General features: G+C 40.9%; 3 protein-coding genes across 3 annotated transcripts; 1 reads left to right on the forward strand and 2 right to left on the reverse strand.

Annotated features, from left to right (window-relative positions):
- Nucleotides 1-5,455, reverse strand: LOC100408457 (beta-defensin 104A). Its single transcript, XM_002756759.7, has 2 exons — nt 5,348-5,455; nt 1-519 (listed from the first exon to the last, which is right to left on the reverse strand). Exons 1-2 carry the CDS (start codon nt 5,406-5,408, stop codon nt 359-361), a joined length of 222 nt encoding a protein of 73 aa, XP_002756805.1. The 5' UTR covers nt 5,409-5,455; the 3' UTR covers nt 1-358.
- Nucleotides 5,456-10,783: 5,328 nt separating this feature from the next.
- LOC108587923 (beta-defensin 106A) lies at nt 10,784-14,079 on the reverse strand. Its single transcript, XM_017963579.2, has 3 exons — nt 14,031-14,079; nt 11,849-11,853; nt 10,784-10,930 (listed from the first exon to the last, which is right to left on the reverse strand). The coding sequence occupies exons 1-3, from the start codon at nt 14,077-14,079 to the stop codon at nt 10,784-10,786; spliced, it is 201 nt and encodes a 66-aa protein (XP_017819068.1).
- A 6,667-nt stretch (nt 14,080-20,746) lies between these two features.
- On the forward strand, nt 20,747-24,278 carry LOC100408820 (beta-defensin 107A). The gene is made up of 2 exons (XM_002756760.7): nt 20,747-20,816; nt 24,048-24,278. The coding sequence occupies exons 1-2, from the start codon at nt 20,747-20,749 to the stop codon at nt 24,188-24,190; spliced, it is 213 nt and encodes a 70-aa protein (XP_002756806.5). The 3' UTR covers nt 24,191-24,278.
- Nucleotides 24,279-24,586: the final 308 nt, after the last annotated feature.

Here is a 24,586-nt window from a genome sequence, read left to right on the forward strand (position 1 = left end):
ATTTAAAAAAGACATACGTAACTGTTGAGTAAAACTTTTGATCGGAAAAGAAAGCCAGTATTAGGATAAAAATGATGTTTTTCTTAGGTTTACAGCTGATTAGGTAGACGTATTTTTTTGTTCAACTGGTAAAGCACTGAAACTCATGCTTAATCTGCATTGCTGTCCTCCATTATCACAACCAGAGGTGGCTTTCCAGCCTGTATTCTTCGATACAGGCTTGGCTTCGCATTGAGGGGAAGCTCAGCAAACCTCGTTTCATAAGGATCCGTGGTTGCACTGGGTGCCGCGAAGCCTCGGGAAGAAAAGTCACCGAGGTCCTGCTTCCAGTGACTCTAGGGACCAGCACTACTGCGCTTCAGTGTTTGGTAAAATTCAGTAAGCTCTCGTCCCATTTCTTCAAACAGCATGCATAGGTGTTGAGGCATCTTCCAATTTTGTATTCTTGGTTTTGACATTTCTTCCGGCAGCGGGCAGTCCCATAACCACATACTCTGTCCAGTTCAAACTCACTTCTCACTAGATAACAGGATACAGCACTGTGATTAATTGTGTACTGGCACCAAGAGGCAAGGCTTTGGCAGAAGGTGTTTTCAGAGGGAGACAGAGAATGCTAGTGCATGCACCCCCGTCCTCCACTTTCCTAGACGATTGACTTGACCCTTGGTTCCCAACCAGCATGGATTTTATTTGAAAATATACATCAGTCCATGTCACACCTGTTTTCAAAATCCCCGCAATAGTTTACTATCGCTTTTTGATGAAATCTAACCAAGCCCCTTACTGGGTCTCCAAAGCAATCTTGATCTGATCTTGTGCCACTTTTTTCAAACTCATGCTGTTCCACTGTGGCTCTCACTCTGTACCTTGCCGGCCTCCCTTCTGTTCCCTGTGAGCTTACTCTTTGCTATCCTGGTACCTTCACGTGCACTGTCCCTCTGCCCGGAAGGTTTTTCTTCCCTCCCGTGAGTGGATTCTTTGAACTTTTACATCTCAACCTTAAGGTCAAACCTTTCTCTGTCCTCTTCATGTATTTAAATGCCCCAAAACTATTTTTTCTCCCTATGCATTTGTTACTCTTTTATACCACCTATCCCAAGTTGTAGTTTTATTTATATACATATATATAACTACATAGAGAGAGATACTCTGAATGTACTCTCTCTCTCTCTCTCTCTCTCTCTCTCTATATATATATATATATATATATATATATATACATTCTGTCCGGTTCACTTCTCACTAGATAGCAGGATATGACACTGTGTAATATATATTACTATATAGAGTATATATACTGAGAGAGATAGAGAGATACTAGTATTTGTGTGTATATATATATACACACTCTACTATATATAATAGAGAGAGATATGTAGATATTGATATGTATGTGTGTGTGTGGGTGTGTGTGTGTGTGTGTGTATATATATATATATAGAGAGAGAGAGAGAGAGAAATTTGCTATTGACCCTCAGGCCGACGTCATGTTGCTCACCATTGTGTAACTTGTACCTGGAACATAGCCTGTGCCCAGTAAGGACCTGGTGAGTAAATGATTGGATAGACTAGACCAGAATAAACTAGAGTGGTTGCAAGCAGAGCAGAGGAAATAAGAAAGAAGCAGAATCCTGGTTGTTTGGCCCTTGGCCCAGAGCAGTTTTCAGGAGACATTGATTTGTTTTCTCAGTCTCAGAGTGTGCTCTCTGAGGCTGAAAGCAGCTTTGTAAAGCTCAGTATCTCACATGTCATGCTGGTAGCCTCTGACAGAGATACCAGGAAGGCCCAGAAGCAAGGCCCTATATATTAGGGAGGAGAGTATTAGGTGGACTGAGAGAGCCCCGCTGGAGAGAGCTTTGTGTGAGGTTCTCTAGCAAACTCAGCAGGAGCCAGGCTTGGGGGACTGTATCCGGGGAATAGTGGGAAGAGGAGAGTCAGGACTGCAAGTGGTCCTCTTTGCAGAGGTCGGGGCCCAAGGTCCTAATTTCACCTCAGCCCTGAGTCCTTCTCCCCTGTCGCATTTGTTCATTTTCCACAAAGCAGAAGGGCAGGGGAACGGAAACAGGCTGCTAATTCTTGCACCAGGGTTTTACGTCTTTCCTTCGTTCTGGTAAAGAGAAGCCTCCTATTTCGGATGCTTAGGTGTCAGGGTTCTTTGTCCTGGATGCAGGTGAGGACTAAAAGGCAGTTTGACCAATTCATGGGCTTGATAGGATATTGAAGAGGTTTGTGTTTGGAATGGCCCCACAGTGGGTGATGAGGAAAGCCTGTTTTGCTGTAACCTTCATTCAAAAGCAAGCCCTTGTGGTCACAGTACAAGGCAATGAGGAAAGGAGTGAGGCGAGCTGCAATGTCGGTCACACTAAGCGAGTATGTGGAGGTCAGGTAGCGGACACGTGGCTTCTGACATGTCTGTGGCAGGCCACTTTACAACCTGGAGTCAGAGGAGGAAAAGGAGGGTGCCGTGCTAGCTCAGGGAAAATGAAGCTTAGCTTAGGGAAGAAGTAGAATAGTCCAGGAAGAGAATACAAACTTTAAAATGTTAGACTGTCAGTTTCAAGCAAGCCCTCACAGGCCATCTCTTCAGAGATGAGAGTTAAGGCTCAGAGAAGGAAAGTGACTAACCTGAGGTCACACAGCAACTTAACTGTCAAAGCTGAAATAAACACCTAGTTGGTATGCCTTATAGTCTGAGTAAGCAGAATGCAAAAGGGAGAATACAATCTATACACGGAGGCTGAATAATAAATACATCCTGAGCAATAAATACCTTCCAGGGTAGACTAAATTACACTAGTTTCTTTCTTTCATAAGCAATTCGCCTCCTCTGATCTGTAGACCCAGGTCTCAGGTATTAGTTAATTTAGAAAGTTTATTTTGCCAAAGTTGAGGATGTGCCTGAGACACAACCTCAGGAGGTCCTGAGTTCATGCGCCCAAGGTGGTTGGGGTACAGCTTGCTTGCTTTTATACATTTTAGGGAGACGTAAACATCAATCAATACATGTAAGGTTTACTTTTTTTTTTTTGAGACAGAATCTCCCTTTTTTGCTCAGGCTGCAGGGCAGTGGTGTGATCTAGGTTCACTGCAACCTCTACCTCAGGTTTAAGCGATTCTCCTGCCTCAGCCTCCCAAGTAGCTGGAATTACAGATGCCTGCCAACACACCCAGCTAATTTTTGTATTTTTCGTTGGCTTAGAGATTGTTGGCCAGCCAGTTTCAAACTCCTGACCTCAAGTGATCCACTAGCCTCAGCCTCCCAAAATGCTGAGATTACAGGTGGGACCCACCGCACCTGGACAGTTTACAGTGGTTTGGTCCAGAAAGGTGGGACAACTCTAACTTGAGTTTATCTTAGGACCTAGGATCAATAGAAAGGAATGTTTGGGTTGTAATAACAGGTTGTGCTATGGAGACCAAAGTTGTGTCATGCAGTTGAAGCTTTAGGCTGGCAGGTTTCAGAGAGAACAGGCTGTAAAATATTTCTTATCAGACTTTGTGTTGATGTTATGCTGGAGAGGGTACCGAGGCATGTCCGTCCCCCTTCCTTTCATGGCCTGAACCAGTCTTTCCGATTATATTTTAAGAGCCCTGGTTAAGGCTGGGAGCGGTGGCTCACGCCTGTAATCCCAGCACTTTGGGAGGCCCAGGCGGGTGGATCACAAGGTCAAGAGATCAAGACCATCCTGGTCAACATGGTGAAACCCCGTCTCTACTAAAAATACAAAAAATTAGCTGGGCATGGTGGTGCGTGCCTGTAATCCCAGCTACTCAGGAGGCTGAGGCAGGAGAATTGCCTGAACCCAGGAGGCGGAGGTTGCGGTGAGCCGAGATCGCGCCATTGCACTCCAGCCTGGGTAACAAGAGTGAAACTTCGTCTCAAAAAAAAGAGCCCTGGTTGAGGAAGGAGTCTATGTAGATGGTTGGGGAGGGGCTTAGAGTTTTATTTTTGTTTTACAGCACGCATCCCCAGCCCCGTGGGTATCTGAGCGGCTGACAGTGTATGACAGCCAGACTTGCCCGAAGCAGGGGTGGCAGGAGATGAGGTGGCCAGTGCATGCCATTCAGCCTCACCCGCTTCTGCCACTTCCCTCCCAAAATCCTCTTCCTGCTAAGGAACTTTCTCAGAATTCAACTAAGGAGGCCAGTCTGACCTCAGCAGCCAAGTGCGGGTAACGGCAGCCAGCTCTGTGGTACATTCTCCGGGATCTGGAGGGTTCCCTTACCAAGGATTTCCATCCCAACAAGTTCTTTGTCCTGGGATCATAGGTTGAAGAAAACCTGTTCTTTGATTGCTGTCATGTTTTGACAGACCTGGAACATGCTGATAGGAGAATTTCATAGAAGAGTCTTTGGGAAATGAGACGGGAAGAAAGAACAAGGAAGAGTTAAGCTAAACAGGTACCCTCTGGAAAAAACAAAACAACCTTTCTGAATCACAGCAGAGACACAGCCTGGAAGAGGAAAAAGGTGGGTGCTGGGCATCTGTCAAAACCCCAGAAAATCAACTGAGCAGCTTGGAAAAGAAGATCCGACAGCTTCTATGAGTCAAAACAATTGATTTCATCCCAGCTCTGCTAGACTTGTGAAGCAACTCTAAAACTCTTACTTTCTCTCACTATACTGTGGAGGATGATGGTCAGCTTGTAAAAGAAGGAAAGTAGATTAGGCGCTCTCTCCTGTCCATTCCAAATATATTAAGAAACATATGCTTCTAGGGATAGAGAATAACACAGGAGTCAGAAGATTGCTGACCTCTCAGTCTAACTTCAAAATTTCCTCAGCAGAGTTCAAAGGCACCTGCTATTCGTGTTGTCAATAATGTTCTTGCCTACTGAAATCACTGCATCCCTTTGAATCCTAATCATCTGACGTGATATGAAAAGTTGCAAAATTGAGGAGGAGGAGTAGGCGCCCTTTCTGTGCAGAGTAAGGCTGTTCAGAAGAGGAGGATGGAGGACAGCATCTCATTCTACAAAACCAGCAGTGAACCGCTGCCGCTGCCCTGCAATGCATCAGCATGGCTAGCGAGTCCTCATCTCCCCGGATTCCAAGAGCAATTGTCACCGCATATGGCCTGGGGGTCAGTGATATCTAGGACTCCTGATTCCTACATTTTTTTTTTTCTCCTTGAGCTAGTAAGCCTGCTTTCCATAAGGTGCATATAAGGACTGCCACGTACTGCATTTTACTAACAGACCCAATGAGAGCAAGAGAAAAAGCCTGAGATTGGAGGTTACTCTGTCCTTCAGGAATTTTCTAAATCAAACGTTTTTTTGTTTTTTGTTTTTGGCTACCTGTCATCCCCAGAAACTGTATATATTTCCAGCTGAGAGTCTCTCTTTACCTGGAAGATCTCGATCTAGTAGAAGGGAAATGGTTAAGAGCAGCAGTATAAGTCTCTGCATAATGCCAGGGCTGCCAGTGAGAAGCAGATGCAAGGCGAGGGAATCACCCCAGGCAGGAGCGGGGCAGGTGTATTTACGGGCAGAGGCTGCTCCTGATTACTGAGGCTTATCAAAAGGCAGCCTTCCCTGGTGGACACTCGCCAAGACACAGTGTGTGTCGGGGGAGGTGTTGGGCAACAGAGATGCCAGCAGGGCAATGTTGAGGGTGGGGAGAGAGGATTATCATAGGTGAAGCCCCAGTCACTTCACTTGCTTCCCTGAACCATTTCTGAAGCAAGAATTGGATCAGATGATCTCTAAGATACCTTCCAGCCTTGACATTCCTTGATTCTGGTGAGAGGACTTTCTGTTCCGTTTCAGTTAAACTGGCATTGAATTGCTGTAGGTAAGTTTGAGTCAGGAGATTCTTGTTGAAATGGTGGCATGGGAAATGGAATTGAAGTCCGTCACCCCCAAGACCACTCTGAAGTCAATATATAGAAAGAACTATACAGTGTAGAAGAGAAGAACTGCGTGGGGCGTGGGGAGGTCATAAATGCCTGGGGTAGGGGGGTCACCAGCACATTTCTGTGATAGGGTGTAGGATGAGGATGACACTAAGGAATACTTGATGGTGGGCCTTGTCCAGGGGTGGGATGTGTCACCACAAAGCGTCAGGCTGACTTGGGGCTCAGGTGAAAAGGAGGGCAAGAGTGAGAAGAGAGGTTAAAAGGAGAGGATTTGTGGGAATGCTGCATTCCTAACAATGGCTCCAAATGAAACATAACCTTCCTCTTTACCTTTCCAGAGAGCACACGCCCTGCCCTCACCCCAGGGTATATGCTCCCTGGATTTAACACCAACCCCATCCCCAGCAAAACATACAGAGCATACACTCCTGGCATTCACTCATAGAGAAAACACCAGATAATTTTATTTTAAGAAAAATGTTCTTCATTTCTCTAAAGTGAAGTATTTTAGAGAAAGCAAAAATGTCCAATCTTGGAAGTTGACATTCTGGAATAAGCTCCCCTTATTTTAGAACACAGGTTAGACAAAGCCTGACAGACACACTTTGCTCGCACATCCTAAGCAAAATCCACAGTCAGTGTGTCTTCCCCGGAGCTCTCACTTAGGGGAGAATGTGATGGAAAACCAGGGCTCCTGATACAGTAACAGAATAGAAGATCAGAAGTCACAAAATGTGCCAGTTTGGGCGCTCCATGGGCCATGTATCAGTGGGCTTTAGAAAGGAAATAAATTTATTGGGAAATGCCTGTGAAGGATAAAGCAAGGCCCAGTGCAGTGGCTCACACCTGTAATCCCAGCACCTTGGGAGGGGGATCATTTTAGCTCAGGGGTTTGAGTCCATCATGCGCAACATAGAGAGACTCCCATCTCTAAAGAAAAAGAAAATTAGCAAGGAATGGTGGTGTGTCCCTGTAGTCCCAGCTACTTGGAAGGCTGAGGCAAGAGGGTCTTGTGAGCTCAGGAATTTGAGGTTGCAGTGAGCCACAGTGGCACTACTGCACTCCAGTGCAGGTAACTGAGCAAGACCCTGTCTCTGAAAAACAAAAAAAAATATGCAGGGGAGACTGAACAAGATTGAGTAGGGAAAGTCTTCAACTGTGATGCCAGTTGACACCTGTGAAAAGGTTTGGAGTGAGGGTAGCCTCAGACTGCAGTGCAGAAAATGTCAGCATTGCCAGTGGGGGACCCCAGCACAAAGACTGTCCTCCACTGGCAGACATGGCCCAGCTCTAGTCCACATTGTGCTCATTCACCGACTGGAAGCAGCCAGGATGAGAGCGGTGGCCATGGCAATCCTCCTGCAGGTTGCAAATGTGCAGCAGGTGGAGGCTGTTGGAATCTCTCCTCACCAATGTGCAGGACCTGTGGGACTCTCCTAGCCTGCCACATTTTAGACTTTAGTAATTTTTGATGATGAGCCTCAAGGGAAAAAAATGTCAGCCGATATTCAAGGTAATCTCTGTGCTCAGCATTCTGAAGAAAATTGAAAAATTCTGATGATAATAAACATTCAGCAGCTCTTCAGAGAAAAAGGAATTCACATACAGGGACTGAATAACAAAACTTCAAAAGAAATCCTAACGTAGCTACAGTCCCAGAGGGAGAGGTTTCCGACTACTTGAATACAGATGAGCTCATGATTCTTTGTCTTCCCCGAACCTTGCCTACTTAAGATCTACTGTTGGACCCAGTCCAATTTCTGTTGGATCCAGACACAAAGAGAAAGCAGTGAGTATAATGGGCTCAGCTAGTAACTACACCTGGTTCTCATTGTCCCAGGAACCATCATCAGGGCTTCTTTGGATCCCTCTTCTGACACCAGAACTATTAAAAAACACACACACAAAAAAACTTACATGCATAAGAATCTTAAAGTTTTATTTTGAGCAGATATCAATTTAAGAATCGGGCAGGCTCCAAATGACAAGTGTATTGGGGCTCAGGCAAAGAGGCAGGAGAAAAAGGCTTTTATAAGGTGAAAATGGAAGCAGGGCAAACAGAACATCTAATTGGTTACAGGGGAGTAGGAGCCTTATTCAAATCATTCCAATGGACAATCCCTTGTTAGAGTTTCATTGGTGGTTTCTGATTGGTTATAGTTTTCTTTTACCATTCAAACTAAGTTGGGTTTCAGTTTGCTTATGTAAAAACCAAGGGCACTGAAGCTCTCTCAGTCTAATGGTGTCTTGTTTAATTATTTTAACAAGAGAAATATTCTGTGTTTATATATTGCAGAATTTAACATTAACATGTCAATTATCTATAACTTGATCTATAGATTAAATATTATCTCAATCAAACTTTAAAAAAGCTATGTTGTCGATATTTCCAAATCGATTCAAAAGACCTAGGATTGTCAACACAGTACTGAAAAGAACAATGTTGGTGGATGATATGGTTTGGTTGTGTCCTCACCCAAATCTCATCTTGGATTTTGCTCCCATAATCCCCACATGTCATGGGAGGAACCCAGTGGGAGGTAATTGAATCATGGGGGTGGGTTTTCTCTGTGCTGGTCTCAGGATAATGAATAAGCCTCAGAAGATCTGATGCTTTTATAAAGGGCAGTTCCCCTCTACATGCTGTCTTGTCTGTCACCATGTAAGACAAAACTTTGCTCCTTTTCAACTTCTGCCACGATTGTGAGGCCTCCCCAGCCATGTGGAACCATAAGTCCATTAAACCTCTTTTTCTTTATAAATTACTCCATCTTGGATACTTCTTTATAGCAGTGTGAAAATGGATTAATACAGTGAACTTACACTACCTTAAATCAAGACTCACTATGAAACTGCAATGATGAAGGCAGTGAGGGAGCGGTGAGGCAATAAACAGACAGATCAAATAGGTCAATGGAACAGAATGGAGAGCTCAGAAAAGACCAAAGCAACTGTTGTCTATTAAGGAAGCAAAGGTAACGTAACGGAGAAAGGACGGTCTTCTCAATAAATGGTGCTTGAACAAATAGACACCCCTATGAAAAAGAGAAAGTGGAGGAGAGGGAGAGAGGAGAACGGGAGGTGATGAAGTAGGGGAGGGAGGGACGGAGAGAGAGAGAGAAAGAGAGAGAGAGAGAGAGAGAGAGAAAGAGAGATGCCCTACGACTGGGTAGTGATTAAACAAACTGTGGTTCATCCATATCATGGAATACTGCCCAGCAATAAGAAAGAGCTATTGAGACATGCAACAACTTGGAGGGAATCCCCAGAAAGTTATACTGACTGAAAAAAAAGCCAATCTAATAAGGTTACATACATTCCATTTATATGGCATCCCTAAAAGGACAAAATTGTAGAAATGGAGAACAAATCGCTTATACAGGAGTTAGGAAGGAGGTGGAGGTTGTGGGGAAGAGGGACTGGCTCTGAAAGGGTAACAGGAGACGTCGTCCTGCTGATGGGAATGTGATGTGCCAGTGTCAGTATCCTGGTTGTGACATGTGGTTTTACAAAGATGTCACTATTGAGGAAAACAGAGTAAAAGATCTGGGTATCTCTCTGTATTTTTATCATTTTTTGCAATGGTATAGAAATCTACAATTATCTCAAAACAGAAGGTATAACTAAAACATCCTTGTCATAAAAGGATTATTGATTCTAATAGAATTAAATCTGTCGACTTTGAAAAATTTAATGGGAGGTAAGGCAAGATTTCGGACACAGCAGGAAACCAAAACTGAGTCTTAAGCATTGGGAACACGACAGGAAATTCTTACTTAAACTAAGTAATTGTCTCAGTCCACGTATGCTGCTATAATTAAATATCTTATACTGGGTGATTTGCAACCAACAGACATTTATTACTTACAGTTTTAGGGGCTGGAAAGCCCCTGAAGATTTGTTATATTTGAGGGCCCAGTTTCTGCTTCCAAGATAGCAGCTGTTGCTCAGCCTTCACGTGGCAGAAGAGACAGGCACTGAGTCCTCACGTGGTAGAAGAGCAAGTCAGCTTCCTTCAACCTCTTTCCTAAGGGTGCCATTTCCATTCATGAGGGCGGTGCCCTCAAGACTTAATCACCTCCCCAAAGGCCTCACCTGTTAATCACCTCTAATCCCAGTGGGGATTAGGCTTCAGCATTCGTTTTGGAAGAACACATTCCCACCATAACAGTAATTTTGAGGCTTGGAACAGAAGGTAACTTGTCAGTTAGCCCGTTCCCAGGAAAATAGTAGGCAGTGATTTTAGAAACAGAATCTAGGTCACTGGAGTTACTGAGAGTCATATTTATGATCCCCTTGCCCATTAGTAGGTTTTATCTCAGGCTTATATGTAGAGAATGAGTCCTTCAGAAATATTTAACTAGCTCCACTTAAAAACATGGAGTAATGATGATTAATTTATACGGGGGTATGTGTGTGACACATAAAAGGCCTTGATAAATGGACTGCCTATCCATCAATTTGTCATTAACTTAACTATTCATCTAAATGCATGCTCATTTACATGGACAGATGGCATAATGGTAAAACCTTTAAAAGAAGTATGTTCGTTTCTCTATCTATTCATCTTTCTACCTCCCTTTCTTTCTTACATTTTGCTTACTTCTTTCATCTCAATTGGTTAGCAAAGGCCAAGTGACTGAGTACAAGCTAGAGATTTGTTGACTTCTAGTCTCGTCTACTTCCCTTTTAAGAAAAATTTCAGATGGCTTTGGGACAATTTCTTTTCCACAGAATTATAGAAAAATAAGCCAGGATGGAGGGACCATCAAGGTCAGGTAGTCATGTTCTCCTTTCTAAATGAAACACTTAACAAACTGAGCAAAGACAGTCATTTATTTTTATTAAAGTGTCTGCTTACAGCAGAAGCAAGAATAAAAAGGAGGTAGATCATGTGTGCTTCTCTGGAAACCTAAATCTTCTGAATTAATCTTCTCTAATCTTCCCACATGGCTGGATGGTCAGACAGCATTTCAGAGACTTCTGGCAGAGGGCGATAATTTCTTCATTTTTCTTACAATAACCCACGCATGTCCCTTTAAGTCTATGGCATCTCTCATCAAAAACTGCATTCTTGGTTACACAAGGGAAGGAGCCATTTGGATTAATTCACTTTTCAGACATATCTGTTTACCGGATACAGTTGTATGACTAGTTGGTGAAGATTTCTTCACAAGCGGTCATAGTGCCATACCCTACCAGTAGAAGAGATGGCAGGGAACCTGTTTTTTATCTGATATTTCTGTCTTCTGGTCACACAGGATGAAATACCAGAAGGAATAGATTTGTGTTCCAGCATTTGAGACCAAGCTGCGTAGGAGCTTTGGGAAACAGAAGCTAGGGTTGTTTGATCAAAATCTGTTGGGGGTAATTATCAGCTTGTTCCCATAAACACCCCCAGAGGCTACTAATTTCCCCGATGCACTGTCAGAGGTTGCTACTTGGTGAGAGCAGAGCAAGAGCTGAGACTGAGGAGATGGCTCCAGACCAGAGCAAAGGAAGGGATAAAAGTATAAAAAGAAAACAAGCTTACTCTGGTAGATAGAGACTTGCTTGGAAGGCTCACCCTGATTTCTCCTCCATACTCCACCAAAGCATGGACTGTGGAAAGCTCGAGCTTTAGAGCAGGAGGGTGTAGCATGTTGGGAATGTTTTTCTAAGACTTTCTCAGGTCAGTTGGCATAGAATTCCACTTCCCATCTCAGGGCTTTATCAGTAGCAGTCCCAAGAGCAGCCTGCTTCAAGTTAAGGACAGATAGTGCATCTTAACAGGATCAACATTTTAGAGTAGCCCAATTTGGGTACACATAATGAATGCATCAGATGTACAGAGATTGCATTTAATGTTAACATAAATGTAAACATAAAATTCACATCTACATAAAACGTATAGCCAGATGGATTAGTGCCAGCATATACACTAATCATTATCCAGGATCAGCACATCAGTTCATAAGTGAAAATACTCCACTATTTCAAAGTTCGATGAACTCTGGCTTTCACTGGTGGGGGTCTATGTTCTCTCTGCCCTGGGCAGATACTAATACAATACTGTACCATGGACTATAGTATAGGACTCACAGAAGCTCCTTTTAATTTAGTATAGCATTACAGTATAGCATATGTACACTATAAAAATACTAGTATTCTAGTATATACTATATTACTATACTATCATGATCAGGTACTAGTATTACAGTGTGTATTATGCGTACTATGTACTAGTATATAATAATACTTCCTTTATTAATTTTTTTCCAATTTTTGTTTTTGTTAGCATGATACCAAAAGGCATGTTTCCTGGCCTTCCTTTATTCTTTCAAACCTGTGACAGCCCCTCCTCGACTATATTATGCTAGTGTTAATAACATACTAGTATAATATAGTATAGTATATTACAATATACTGGTATATTATTATAGTACATACTATGCTATACTATAATACTCTACTAAGCCAAAAAGATTTCCTCTAAATACTATCATAGTATAGTATTATACTACAGTATATCTAATAGATAATTATTAGATTATCTAATTATACAATTATAATATAATTATAGTAAATTATAATTGTATAATTATAGTTTTATCTAATAATTAGTATAATGCTAGCATATATGTATTATTATAGTATATACTATGCTATACTATAATACTCTTCTAAGCCAAAAAGATTTCCTCTAAATACTATCATAGTATAGTATTATACTACAGTATATCTAATAGATAAGTATTGGATTATCTAATTATAAATTATAGATAATTATCTATTATATAGTTATAGTAAATAATTATAATTGTACAATGATAGTATTATCTAATAGATAATGAGTATAATTCTAGTGTATTATTATAGTATATATTATGCTATACTATAATTCCATACTAAACCACAAAGATTTTCTCTAAATACTATCATAGTGTAGTATTATATGGCAGTATATCTAATAGATAATTATTAGATTAATAATTATGTTATTATAGCTAATAATGATCTATAATTGAATATAGTAAATTATCTATAATTGTATAACATAGCATTATCTAATAGATAATTTTATAGTGTATAAACAACTATTGTTTTGACTAACTATGTAATAAGAATGAGTCATCTGACAAAGATACCTCTGGCCAATTCCCAGTGTGCACATCAAAGCCAGTGGCCTGAATACAGAATGAGTCACTTTGAGTCCTAGATCCTCGTGTCCTGACACAGAATCTACTCTACAGGCTTGTCATAAAACAGACCAGAGCTATGAACAGCGGATGTGAAAATTGGCACATTACACATGGGATCACATATCACTGGCATCTGGCACAAGTTGGGGCTTACTGTGGGCTCTGAGAACCCCTTTCTTCAGCTCTCTAAGGCTGTCATGAACCTAGTAGGATGCCTTACTTTTGGAGAGGATACAACTGCAGCAATTGGAAGTTTGCGGGAGCAGGAGCAAGTCCAGAGAGTTTTGGTATGGGAAGGGCATCTTGAAGGCCTCTCACTGCTGGGCTCCTCCCCTGACTTTGTTTTGGTTACCTGTATGACTCTGAGAAGCACTTAGCCCATCTGAGGCACAATTTCTGCATCTGTAATAATATTTGTAAAACGGACCTCCAAAACCACAAAGATTTTTTCTAACTACCATTAAATTAGAAGCAGGACAGAGTTTTTCTTAAAGGCGCTGGCACTGGAAGACTGGATGCATTTTCTGAACGTCTCATCACAGCACGTGGCTTGGTGATATGTGATTAGGAAATGACAGTCCGACTTATGCTACTTTACCTGTTGCCATGACTGGCATGAACGCAGAGGTGTCTCTAAGCTCCAGTCCTTACCTGTCCCTCCTCCTTACCTGTCTCAAGCTCTACCAAAGCTACATTTTAAAAGGTTCGTAGACTGCCATCCTTGTTTTTAATTTTTTTCCATTTTTGTTTTTGTTATTGAGCATGAGATTGGATGCCAGAAGGCATGTTTCCCGGCCTTCCTTTATTCTTTCCAAGCTGTGCCAGCCCTTCCTCGGTAACAGCGTGAAATGCAAAGCAATTACAGAAGAGGCCTGAGGGGGATATCACCTCTTGTAGCACATGGGTTGATCATGCCCAGGCATTCACTGAAGGGTACCCTTTCTCTGGGACATCAGCTCTGATCACCTTCCCTGTAAAGATGCGAATTTTACCTGGGGTCAGAAAGAAGAACACAGCAAAGAGAAAGAGGAATTTCCTCATGACTGGGAGAGCAGCAAACACCCACATTGATAGATTTCTCCAGACCAGTAGCATCTCGATCAGTGAGGCTTATCAGAGACGAGAGGATTTCCATGCTCTGCTGCACAGAGCCCAGCCACCCTCAGTGGGTGTCACTCAGCTGACAGCTCATCGTTTTTCTGACTCTGGAAAGTTTTCAAGAAGGAACGTGGGGATGAAGGGAGGACAGAGTAGGGCAGACACAGAAAACATTTAAAAATCTGGAGTCTGGCAGTTTGGTTTCTAATCCTGACTGTGCTCCTGAATAGCTTTGGTTTACCCATATGTAAAATGAGAGTAATCATAGGATGTCTCAATGCTTCAGTTAAGAGCTGATGCACCACAGTGAGGTGGAATCTGAATTCCAGATTCGATCTTTTTGAGCTTTGTAAACTTGGCAAAAGGCTTGACCTAAGCATATATTTGTTTAAAAACGTGACTCTTGCTGTATATTGCGTGCTTTTCTTGCTTGGTCCTGCCATGCTGCCCACCTGTACCACGGCACTGTTGGCACAGCAAGGGGCTGGTAACCATCATGCCTCGCCCTAGACACTCAAGGCTTAGACACTCACCTCCCCACTTCTGCATATTCACACCTAGGTCCCTGTGGGGTGGATGGCTGCTGCAAGGGGTTATCAAGGGGGAGGCCAAGTGGGGCCCAGGGTACCAAAAGTGGGGAATAGGTGGCTAAGAATCCTCCCAGGAAGGTTAAGAGGGGAAGGGAGTCTGGAGTGCACATAAGCCGTGCTTACAAAGTCCCAGAGCATGCTCCACTGTCCCATCAGACTTGATTTACAATGCATCTATTCAGAGGTAAAGTTACTACGACTTTCAACACAGTGACTGCAGAGCATGAAACCCCAAACTGAGGCAGGGAGCTGTGACTGCATTGGCCATCTGCCCAGGAGGCAGGCCCTGATGCAGGCTATATAAAATACCTAAAAGCTGAAAGTCTGGAGGCTCAGCCCTATCCCCTATATAAAAAGGCATTAGCTTGGATTCTGAATCTGAATTCTTTGCAAGCCACAGCAGCAACCTAAAACCGTGTGCCTTCCTGCATGGGCCAGAAAAGGTTCATGATGAATTTGTGGACTTGAAAAAGAGTTTACAGAAAACTTGGGCTCAAGGCTGAATAGAGAGAAAGGTGCGTTAGGACTAGTGGTAGTAGCCAGGAACTCTGCTAAGCACTTTATATACCTTATCTCAGTCAATCCTCTCAAATACTCTGTGGCTAAGTACCGTAATTACACCTTTATTGTAAGGGTTAGGAAACTGAGGTTCAACAAATTGAGTAACCTATCCGAGGTCATATGCTTCGTAGTCTACATTTTAAAATTTTTCTACTTTACATTACAGAAATGAAGGACAGAACATCATATAAAAATACAGGCAACAGGGAAGGAATAAGCAGGACTTGTTTGAGGGGAAGATAGTGGTATCAATATTGCTTTTCATACCCATGTTTTGTCTTGTGTTTTAAGACAGGATCTCGCTCTGTTGCCCAGGCTGGAGTGCAGTGGCATGCTCATGGCTCACCGCCGCCTTAAACTCCTGGCTCAGCCCATCCTTCCACATCAGCCTCCCGAGTAGCTGGGAGTACATGCTACCATGTCCAGCGATTTTTTTTTTTAATTATTTTGTAGAGACGAGGTCTCAGGCTGATCTTGGAATTCTTGGGCTCAAACAATCCACCTGCCTTGGCCTCCCAAAAAGCTGTGATCATAGACATAAGCCACGCATCTGGGTCAATACCTATGTCCTTAATGAACTTAAAATATGCAGTAATTATGACTTTCGTCTGTGACGTGATATCTTACAGGAAAGGGGACTCAGAGCTAAGTTGACAAAATGATTACGGCCCCTCCTTTTCTCCCTGTAATTCTTGTAGACAATAAAAATGAAAGCTAGGAAAGTGAGAGTCCACATTTACTGAGCTCTTACAGGGTACCAGGCCTCATTCTAAGCATTCCACATGTCCAGAACACTTTTGCATTATAATCATACTAGATCCCTACAAAACCTTGAGAAGGAGGCAGAATTTGTGAGTGAATTCTTATTTTCTCCCAGAAAACAGGAGCTGGAAGAGATGAAAGGGGTCACTAGCTTCTGGTCCCTGGATGCCTATGGCAGAACCTTGCATGACCCCTGGTCTTTCTTTGTATTTGCCGTGTTCTTCATTTTGGCTCAACGGCCATCTGGCAAATAAAAATGGATGGGATTTTGATGGGGCAGATTATAAACCCTGCTGATTCTTCTATGTTTGACCTTGAAAAGGAAAGTAATGGCCAACACCCCATGGTGCCTGTCATGGGAATTTCTTAGGTATACAGCGACGTGTTCTAAGAGCAAACTGCATATAGTGTATTTTTTTGTTTGTTTGTAATTTGTTTTTCTGGTTACCTGGAGTGCTGACCTTGAGAAATAGAATACAGATTGCAACTCTGCAATCTCCTGTCTTCTCATACGCCAAGTCACACATGGAGGTGGGAATAATGTTTTATACAGTGTTAATTCCTGGGTTGATGTTAATTTTCAAAACATATTTTGTTTTGAATTTAGGGAGCCAGGCAGGACTTGATTTTTCCCAGCCTTTCATCAGGTAAGTAAAATCTCTTGTGTATAATGAATTTTCCCTTAGGAACTCTGACTCTGTTGGTTCTCTTGGATCTCCAGAGACAAAAAGGGGACAAAGATAGTGGTGGAAATAGAATTGTCTGAAGTACTAGTTCACTAACTTATCTTCTTCTCTTTCTCTTGCTCCAAGTATAATATTTGGATATTTTTGATTTCACAGAAAAATATCTTTGTGGCTGGACTGTAATTTGGCGATACAGAATTGGACTCAGTGGCTTTTCCCATTAGCTGTTGATGCTCACTAAACTGAGGTCATAGATTTAGTCTTGTACCAGCCAATTAGCAGTGCTCTGAGAACATGCCTGCCCATCTCTTGCAAGCTCTGCTGCTAAGTCCGGTAGTAACATACATCACACATGCATGAGGTTGGTTGAAGGAAGCTCAAATTAAAGAGTGAGGTTAGTTCAATGAAAATTCAGCACCATTGCATGAAAGCTTCTCATAATGAAGAGCCCGCAGATCTCTTCCCTTTTTTTTGAAGTCATCTTATACAGAAAGAAAGCACATTATAAACAAAAATGAAAGAAATATTGTAAACAAAGTTGAAAAGGGTTTAGAAAGAATTTCAAAGTGAGAAATATGAGGTTGCTACCAGTCCTTGAGTGGTTCCTGTGTACCAGGCATCCTATGAAAAACTTTACATGGATTTTGTCATGTAATCTCCAAAACACTCCTATGTGGTAGTTACTATTATAACCAAAATATTTGCATATAACATTCCATTTGATCCCTAAGCTGATTTAAAAATGTAGTCAGGTGCTTCTGGAATGGCCACTGGACAAGTGAGAACGCCGATCTTAAGAACTCGCTGAGGATCCCTGGCAATTACTAGGCCCAAACAAGACTCGAACCTAAGCTTCTTAACTCCATCCTCAAGGATCTTTCCAAAACCACAATATGCCCCTCCCATTTTTGTGTAGCAAACTTCACAGTAGTATCAGGTATGTATTTTTGTAGTTCTATAGTAGGTATGTCTCTTTGTCTGCCTGTGGTTTACTTTTGATCCCTGCAAGATTATAAACACTTGGAAAGTAGGAATTGTGATGATCTGTTGCTTAAAAATTCAGTCTCCCCAACTCCCTCCTGCAGAAAGCAGGAGCTCTTATTGAAAAATCTGGGCTGGTTCTTGAAAATATTCTTTGTAATCATACATAGAAACTCTCCCCTTTTTTTGGTGGATTTTGGCATGTTTGCCATTTCTAGACAGTTCCTGAAAGACCTCAGCAGCTCTTTCTTGGCACAGGTGAGTTTGCTGTCTGTGAGTCGTGCAAGCTCAGTCAGGGAAAATGCGGGAAAGGGTGCTTGGAGTCTGAGAAGGCCGTCGGAAGCTGCGGGCTGAACTCTCTCTGCTGCCCACAGAGGATCTGGCAAAGTGGTCCAGCACCCTTCTGGCCTTAGAAGTGTATTCAAGGAAGACGTTCAAGAGAAATTATGTGGCTTATCCAAGTCACACGGTGAGTCTCAGAATCATTCTCATTTCTTTCCTTCTTTTTTGTTTTATTGCTTATATTTTTTAAGATGACTTTTTTTTTTTTGAGATGGAATCTCGCTCTGTCACCCAGGCTGGAGTGCAGCTGCACGATCTCGGCTCACTGCAACGTCCACCACCCGGGTTGAATGATTCTCTTGCTTCAGCCTCCCAAGTATCTAGGAATACACATGCCACCATGCCTGGCTAATTTTTGTACTTTTGATAGAGACGGGGTTTCACTGTGTTGGCAAGGCTGGTCTTGATCTCCTAAGCTCAGGCACTCTGCCCACCTCGGCCTCCCAAAGTGCTGGGATTACAGGCGTGAGCCACTGCACCGGGCGAGATAACCTTTTAAAACAAAAATCAAAACCTGAGTGTGTAGTTAGTAGCTACTCAGTCAGATACCACTACTATATATTTGTGGAGTACCTTATAATTTATGAAATATTTTCCATACTTCTCTCATCTGACTCATGACTACCTTATGAGATTTTATTGCTCCCATTTATATTTGAAAATATTGAGGCCCAAGAGGCTGTTATTTCCTCAGAGCCATAGCTAGGATCCGTTAACTGTTCTGTGTTCTGTGTATCCATCTGTATGTACTAACTCTCACAGAATTAATAGAGAAATGGAAGTGGCATTCACGTCTATGTTAATAAAGTAATAACTCTATCAAATACATTATTTTTATGTTCACATTATTTCTTGCTTTGCCTAAATATTGTCATTCATTGATTCTAGTACTTATGATATATTTACCTGTGAAAGAAAATGCTTAGAGATTAACTTAAAATGTTCAGCACAAAAGGTACATAAATGGCTGACTGTACAACTTTTGCCTTGTGAAATAAAATCCAGCTTCACAAAATAAAGGTCAAAAAAAATTTTTTTTGAGACGGAGTTTCACTCTTGTTGCCCAAGCTGGAGTGTAGTGGTGCCATCTCGGCTCACTGGAACCTCTACCTCCTGAGTTCAAGTGATTCTCCTGCCTCAGCCTCCCAAGGAGCTAGGATTACAGGTTCCTGCCACCATGCCCAGCTAATTTTTGTATTTTTAGTAGAGAAAGGTTTCACCTGTTAGCCAGGCTGGTCGTGAACTCCTGACCTCAGGTGATTCACCCACCTTGGCCTCCCAAAGTGCCAGGATTATAGGCATGAGCCACCATGCCCAGCTGGGATAATTTTCTTGGCATATTTCTACATCTTAAGCAGAAGCCATCTTTCTTTTAATAACATATTTAATTCATTTAGGAGAACAGAAATATTTATATTTTCTGCTAATTCTTGTGTCAATGTTGGTATGTTAAATTTTTGGGAGAATTTTTCCAGTTTATTTAACTCGTGAAATGCTTTGTCATATACATGTCGTCAAAAGTTTTATGTTATTTAATGTTTCTTGGATCTGTACTGATAACCTCTATTTCATTTATTCTGTATACTTGGGCTTACATTGTTTTCTAAGGTTCTTCGAACATAATTTTAAGTCATAGATTTAAACATTTCTTCTTTTCTACAATAAGTATTTGGATCTAAATTGCTTTCTAAGTGAGTGTTTTGTCTTGTTCCACAAAATTTGACATATAGAAATGCTTTCCAATTATTCTCATTATTCTCTGATGCATACACAACCTAGAATTATGTTGCTTTATTTCCACATACTTGGAAATATCCTAAATAGCTTATTTTATAGATTTCCAGTATAATCCCCTTGTGGTGAGAAATATACGCTGAAGAATTTAAATGTTTTTAAACACATGAATATTTGTTTTGTGGCCTAGCATATGGTTTATTTTTATGACTGCATCATAGGTACTTAAAAATGGGTATTTTGCAATTGGGTTATGATGTGTTCTATAAACAGCGATTTAGTCAATGGAATGGGGGTATGGTTCAGATCATGCATGACTTTGCTAGTTTTTCTGTGTTCTATCAGTTGCCAAGAGAGTGGCGTAAACATTTTCTACTATGAATATAGAAGTGTCTATTTCTCCTTTCAATTAAGTAATATAAAACCATGCTCATGATTTTTATGTATTTTTGGAGGATTAACCCTTTTCCTTTTAAGCAGCACCACTCCATGCAATAGAGCGAGACCCTGTCTCAAAACACAAACAACCTGCACACGTACTCCTGAATGTAAAATTGAAGGTTTTTGTTTATTTTTTTTTTTTACGAAGTAGGTTTTATGTAAAATCATGTACGAGGAAAATGTGGGTAGCTATGTATCTTATGAACATGATAATACTTGAGATAAGACTTGAAGGAAAAATGAGAGAAATCTAAGCAGAGACATAGAATAAAATATTCCAGGTAGAAAGGCAGAGTTCTCTGCCTTTCTCTTCCATAAATGTGATTTAGTTCAAATCTGCTCCATCAGCCCACATGTTAATCAGTGGAGCATGGAAAACAGTATGTTCCCAATGAACATTACAAACCGAGGTTGACTTCCAGCCCTTTTAGAGCAGAGGAACATATTTTAATCAATGCCTCTTGATAAGAGCTTGATTCCAGCTACTGCACTTCCTTCATCAGCTCTCCAATGATGCCTGGAGCCATGAGAATATTTTTCTTTATTTTTGCTGCTCTCATTCTTCTTGCTCACATTTTCCCAGGTAAGAGGGAAGTTCTTTTAGAGATAGAGATGACAGTCTGCTCAGGATCTGTCTTTTGAGAAGAAAGCTCAGCTTTTACAATGTTGAAATTTCCAAGGCAAACCGGTCACTGAAAATCTTTTCCTGAGCTCAGGCACAAAACAGTGGGACCTCACGGACCCAGACCAACTCCAACCATAACAGTATCCGGTCAACTTCCCCAACAGCTCTGCCCAGGAGTTCAGACTGCTTTGGACCTTTAGATCGCTTTCCTCCTCTTATAATCTGCAATGCAGCTTCAGCATCTTCCAAAGTGATTGCTTTAAAATGAAAAAAGAAAATTCCAAGGCAAATGCCAAACATATTTGTTAATTTAGGCAAGTACAGCCTGTGTAGTCTAAATTAAAGTTATGTTAATATATTCTTAGCTAATTTTTTTCACGTCTGCGTTGTTGGTCCGAATCTCTTATGCATAGATTATTTTAGGCTCTCTGGTTTTCACACACTGGTTGAAAATTATACCATTAAAACCACTAAACTAACATCTCACTATTCTCTTAAGTCTTTGAGTCTCTCTTTGCTTAATACCTACCATGATTCTGTTCCTAAGAAACGTTTTTGTCCATGCCTCCTCAAGTACCCCTTGTTCCTTCGGTTATGAAGCTTTCCTGTTAGAGGTTCTCCATGCATCATGAAGCCCCTATCTGCTCCTTCATGGCTCCTGAATTTCTATATTTCTTTATTACACATTCTGTCCTCAGTAGTCCTACCAAACCAACAGATGTTGAATGTGTGCTAACCAATTATAAGAAATTGTTCTGTCCGCTACAATAAAGGTAGGTAAAGTGAAGAGGCAAAAATATAATTAAAGCATGGATATTGACCCGAATTTGCTTGAAGTTATTAGTCAGTTATTTCTGTGTTGTTAAAAATAGATTGCCTGTAATGGTAAATAGACATTTAATAAATTTAACATGTATGAGTAAGTATATCAATGAGACAGGAAGATACACTAATAACTTCAATATGAAACAGTTTTCACAAGTGCCATAAAAAATGCAAAGTATAAAGAGAAGCCGTAGATCTGGAAACTTGGTTCTAGCTAGGAAATGCCGAAAGGCTTCCTGGGAAGTAGCATTCGCATTGCACCTTTGGAAACAGGCAAGACTAGAACTAAAGATCAGAGCCAAGGAACAGTGTCCCTATAAAAGTTTGAGTGACCCCATTGTTTCAGTGACCCCATGAAAGTCTCAGTTGTAAAATCAGTCCCTATTTTCTGCCTTCAGTATCTTCTCATAGATGTCAGACAATGCTCCAGGATAGATAAACGCATTTTAAATTGTCTTCTCCATCCACTTTAATCAGTACTCCAATGTATTCAGATCCATCTATAAATGTAGATGCCTAATAGCTCCCTGTCCACAACACTCATCTCAGACATATTTGATTTACAATAATAAGCATAGTTTCGGCACAAATTAGGACCACCACCATCGCCATAATCGCACAGAATCTCAGAGTTAGAAGTGAATTTAAAGATCAATATAAAAGGCAATAAACATAGGTTATTAGGCCAAAGTGTATGAGTTTGGATATCAGTGACAATCTTTATAAGCTCTATATACTCTGTGTTTTACTTTCCTTTCTATAAATAATAATAATAACAGCATTGTTTTGAAGATGAATGAACTTTACATTAATTAGAAACTAACTTATTATAATAAAGAAACTTAATAATAGAGTGACTGAAAAAATATAAAACCTTATTTCTTTTTCATGTAAAAGTCCAAAAATAGCTAAGTTGACTAGGTGAGGGTAGAGGGTTTGTTTTCACCAAGTTATGTTGTGACTTGGCCTGAAGGTCAACCCTGCCATCCTAAACAGGTGACCCTTTTATTTGGTCCCAAGGATGTTCTAACAGACAGGGTTAGACAATACAGAACATGATCAAGATTACATAGAAGCAGCTCACATCATTCCATTCCTTTTTCATTTCTCCAAATTTGTTCATGTGGACATATAGAAATAGGAAGCTAGGAGCTGATGGCATTAGCTGAGTATTCATGTGTCCAGGTAACCCAAGGGCTCTGTGGCTAAAAGTCTGAAGGCAAAAATAACTGCTTTGGGACAGTTTGACAATCTTTCAATATAACTGGGCAGTGCTGGGCACATACTCTATGCTATGTTAGAGTTTACTATTGTTTAATTGTCATTTGTTCTTCTACATATTTTCTTTTGCTCTCTGCCCTGATTCAGTATTGAATACCCTATACATGTTTATTTTTATATATATGTCAGCTGATTGTCCAGATGCCTGATAAATTTCAGCGATCTGAAACTCACAGTATCCTGAGTTCAACTTTGGACTATTTCACAGTTTCTCCTTAATTTGAGCACAAGTATAAGTCCCTGCAATTTCTTTCCATTAGTCTTTGCCTTAACTTGGAACTAACAAAATACCTTCCACATGATAGTATTTCAGATCTATGGCAGCTGATATGTCCTGTTTCTTCCCAAAAGCTGTTATTTCCAAGAATAAACATTGCTTCTTTTAAGACTAACTGCAACTTCTTCCACTATTTTTTCCTAAGAATATATCTTACCAATTGAAAGAGATTCCTGTTTTGACATATTTTTTCTCTCTCCAACCTAATCTCTGTTATGAGTAAGGGACATTGCCTATGTCTCATTTGCTTGCCAGAGCTAAATACACAATTCTGTTGGTGTTCTTTGCACGGTAAATTGAGAAGGATGCGTATCATCGTTTGTTTTTTTTTTATCTTTCTACCTAAAACTGTGAGACTCCAAAACCATATGCCAAGGCATATAATCTATTATTGGTCTGCCTATAATGTAACAATCTTTAACTTTTTCTATAAATCAAAGACTATTTGGAGACATGGGAAAAAAATCCATTGGTAAGGACTGTTTATTGAAATCAGAAAGTATATCGTCACCTTCCTTGGAAGAAACATTCTGTTTCTGTACAAGCTAGATATGATTTTGACATGTAAAAATCTTTTCTGTTTTTTTCTAATTGACGTAATACAGACATTGATTATATTGTATCAGAGTTCTGAGCTCAGATAGAACTGTTCAGATAACATCTGATTTTTCTAATTTCTAGGTTTATAGTCAGTGTTTCTAGGAGTGCCAGTAACAAGGAAGTCTGAATTTGGCCTAGGCAATGTAATTTTATGTTCCAGTTACTAATTACTAGATAACTAAACACAAATTGCTTTCTTTACTTAGCCAGGACAGCAATTCATAGAGCACTGATTTGTAAGAGACTGGAAGGTCACTGTGAAGCTGAATGTCTTAGTTTTGAAGTAAAGATTGGGGGCTGTAGAGCTGAATTGACACCGTTTTGCTGCAAAAACAGAAAGAAGCATTAAAAACTAAGCACCAGCTGAAAGAATGAAAGAGGTAAAGATTCTCTGGCTGCAATATCAGTAGGACAAATCTCTCTGGACCGTCTCTCTTTGATCTGCAATGTTTGGATTATCTGAAGCCGTGTCAGTCCAGGTTCCAGTGCTACAGGGAGACACCCTTCCTAGGCTGTGAACTTCTTCCAGGCAGGCACTTTATCTGTTGACCTTTGTACTCTCAGTTCCTGACACGGGGGCTATTAATCATTTTTTTCACTTTATAAAAAAGCCACTGAAAAAATAGATAAAACAGATGGAGTGGAATGGTTGGACTGGCACTCAGGTGAATTGAGGTTTAAAGTTGTAACTCTGTCTTTAAACAGATGTGGGACATTGGGTCCTCTGTGCCAAGATTCTGATATC

Source organism: Callithrix jacchus, chromosome 13, assembly GCF_049354715.1.
Source record: "Callithrix jacchus isolate 240 chromosome 13, calJac240_pri, whole genome shotgun sequence".
NCBI classification, from domain to species: domain Eukaryota; kingdom Metazoa; phylum Chordata; class Mammalia; order Primates; family Cebidae; genus Callithrix; species Callithrix jacchus.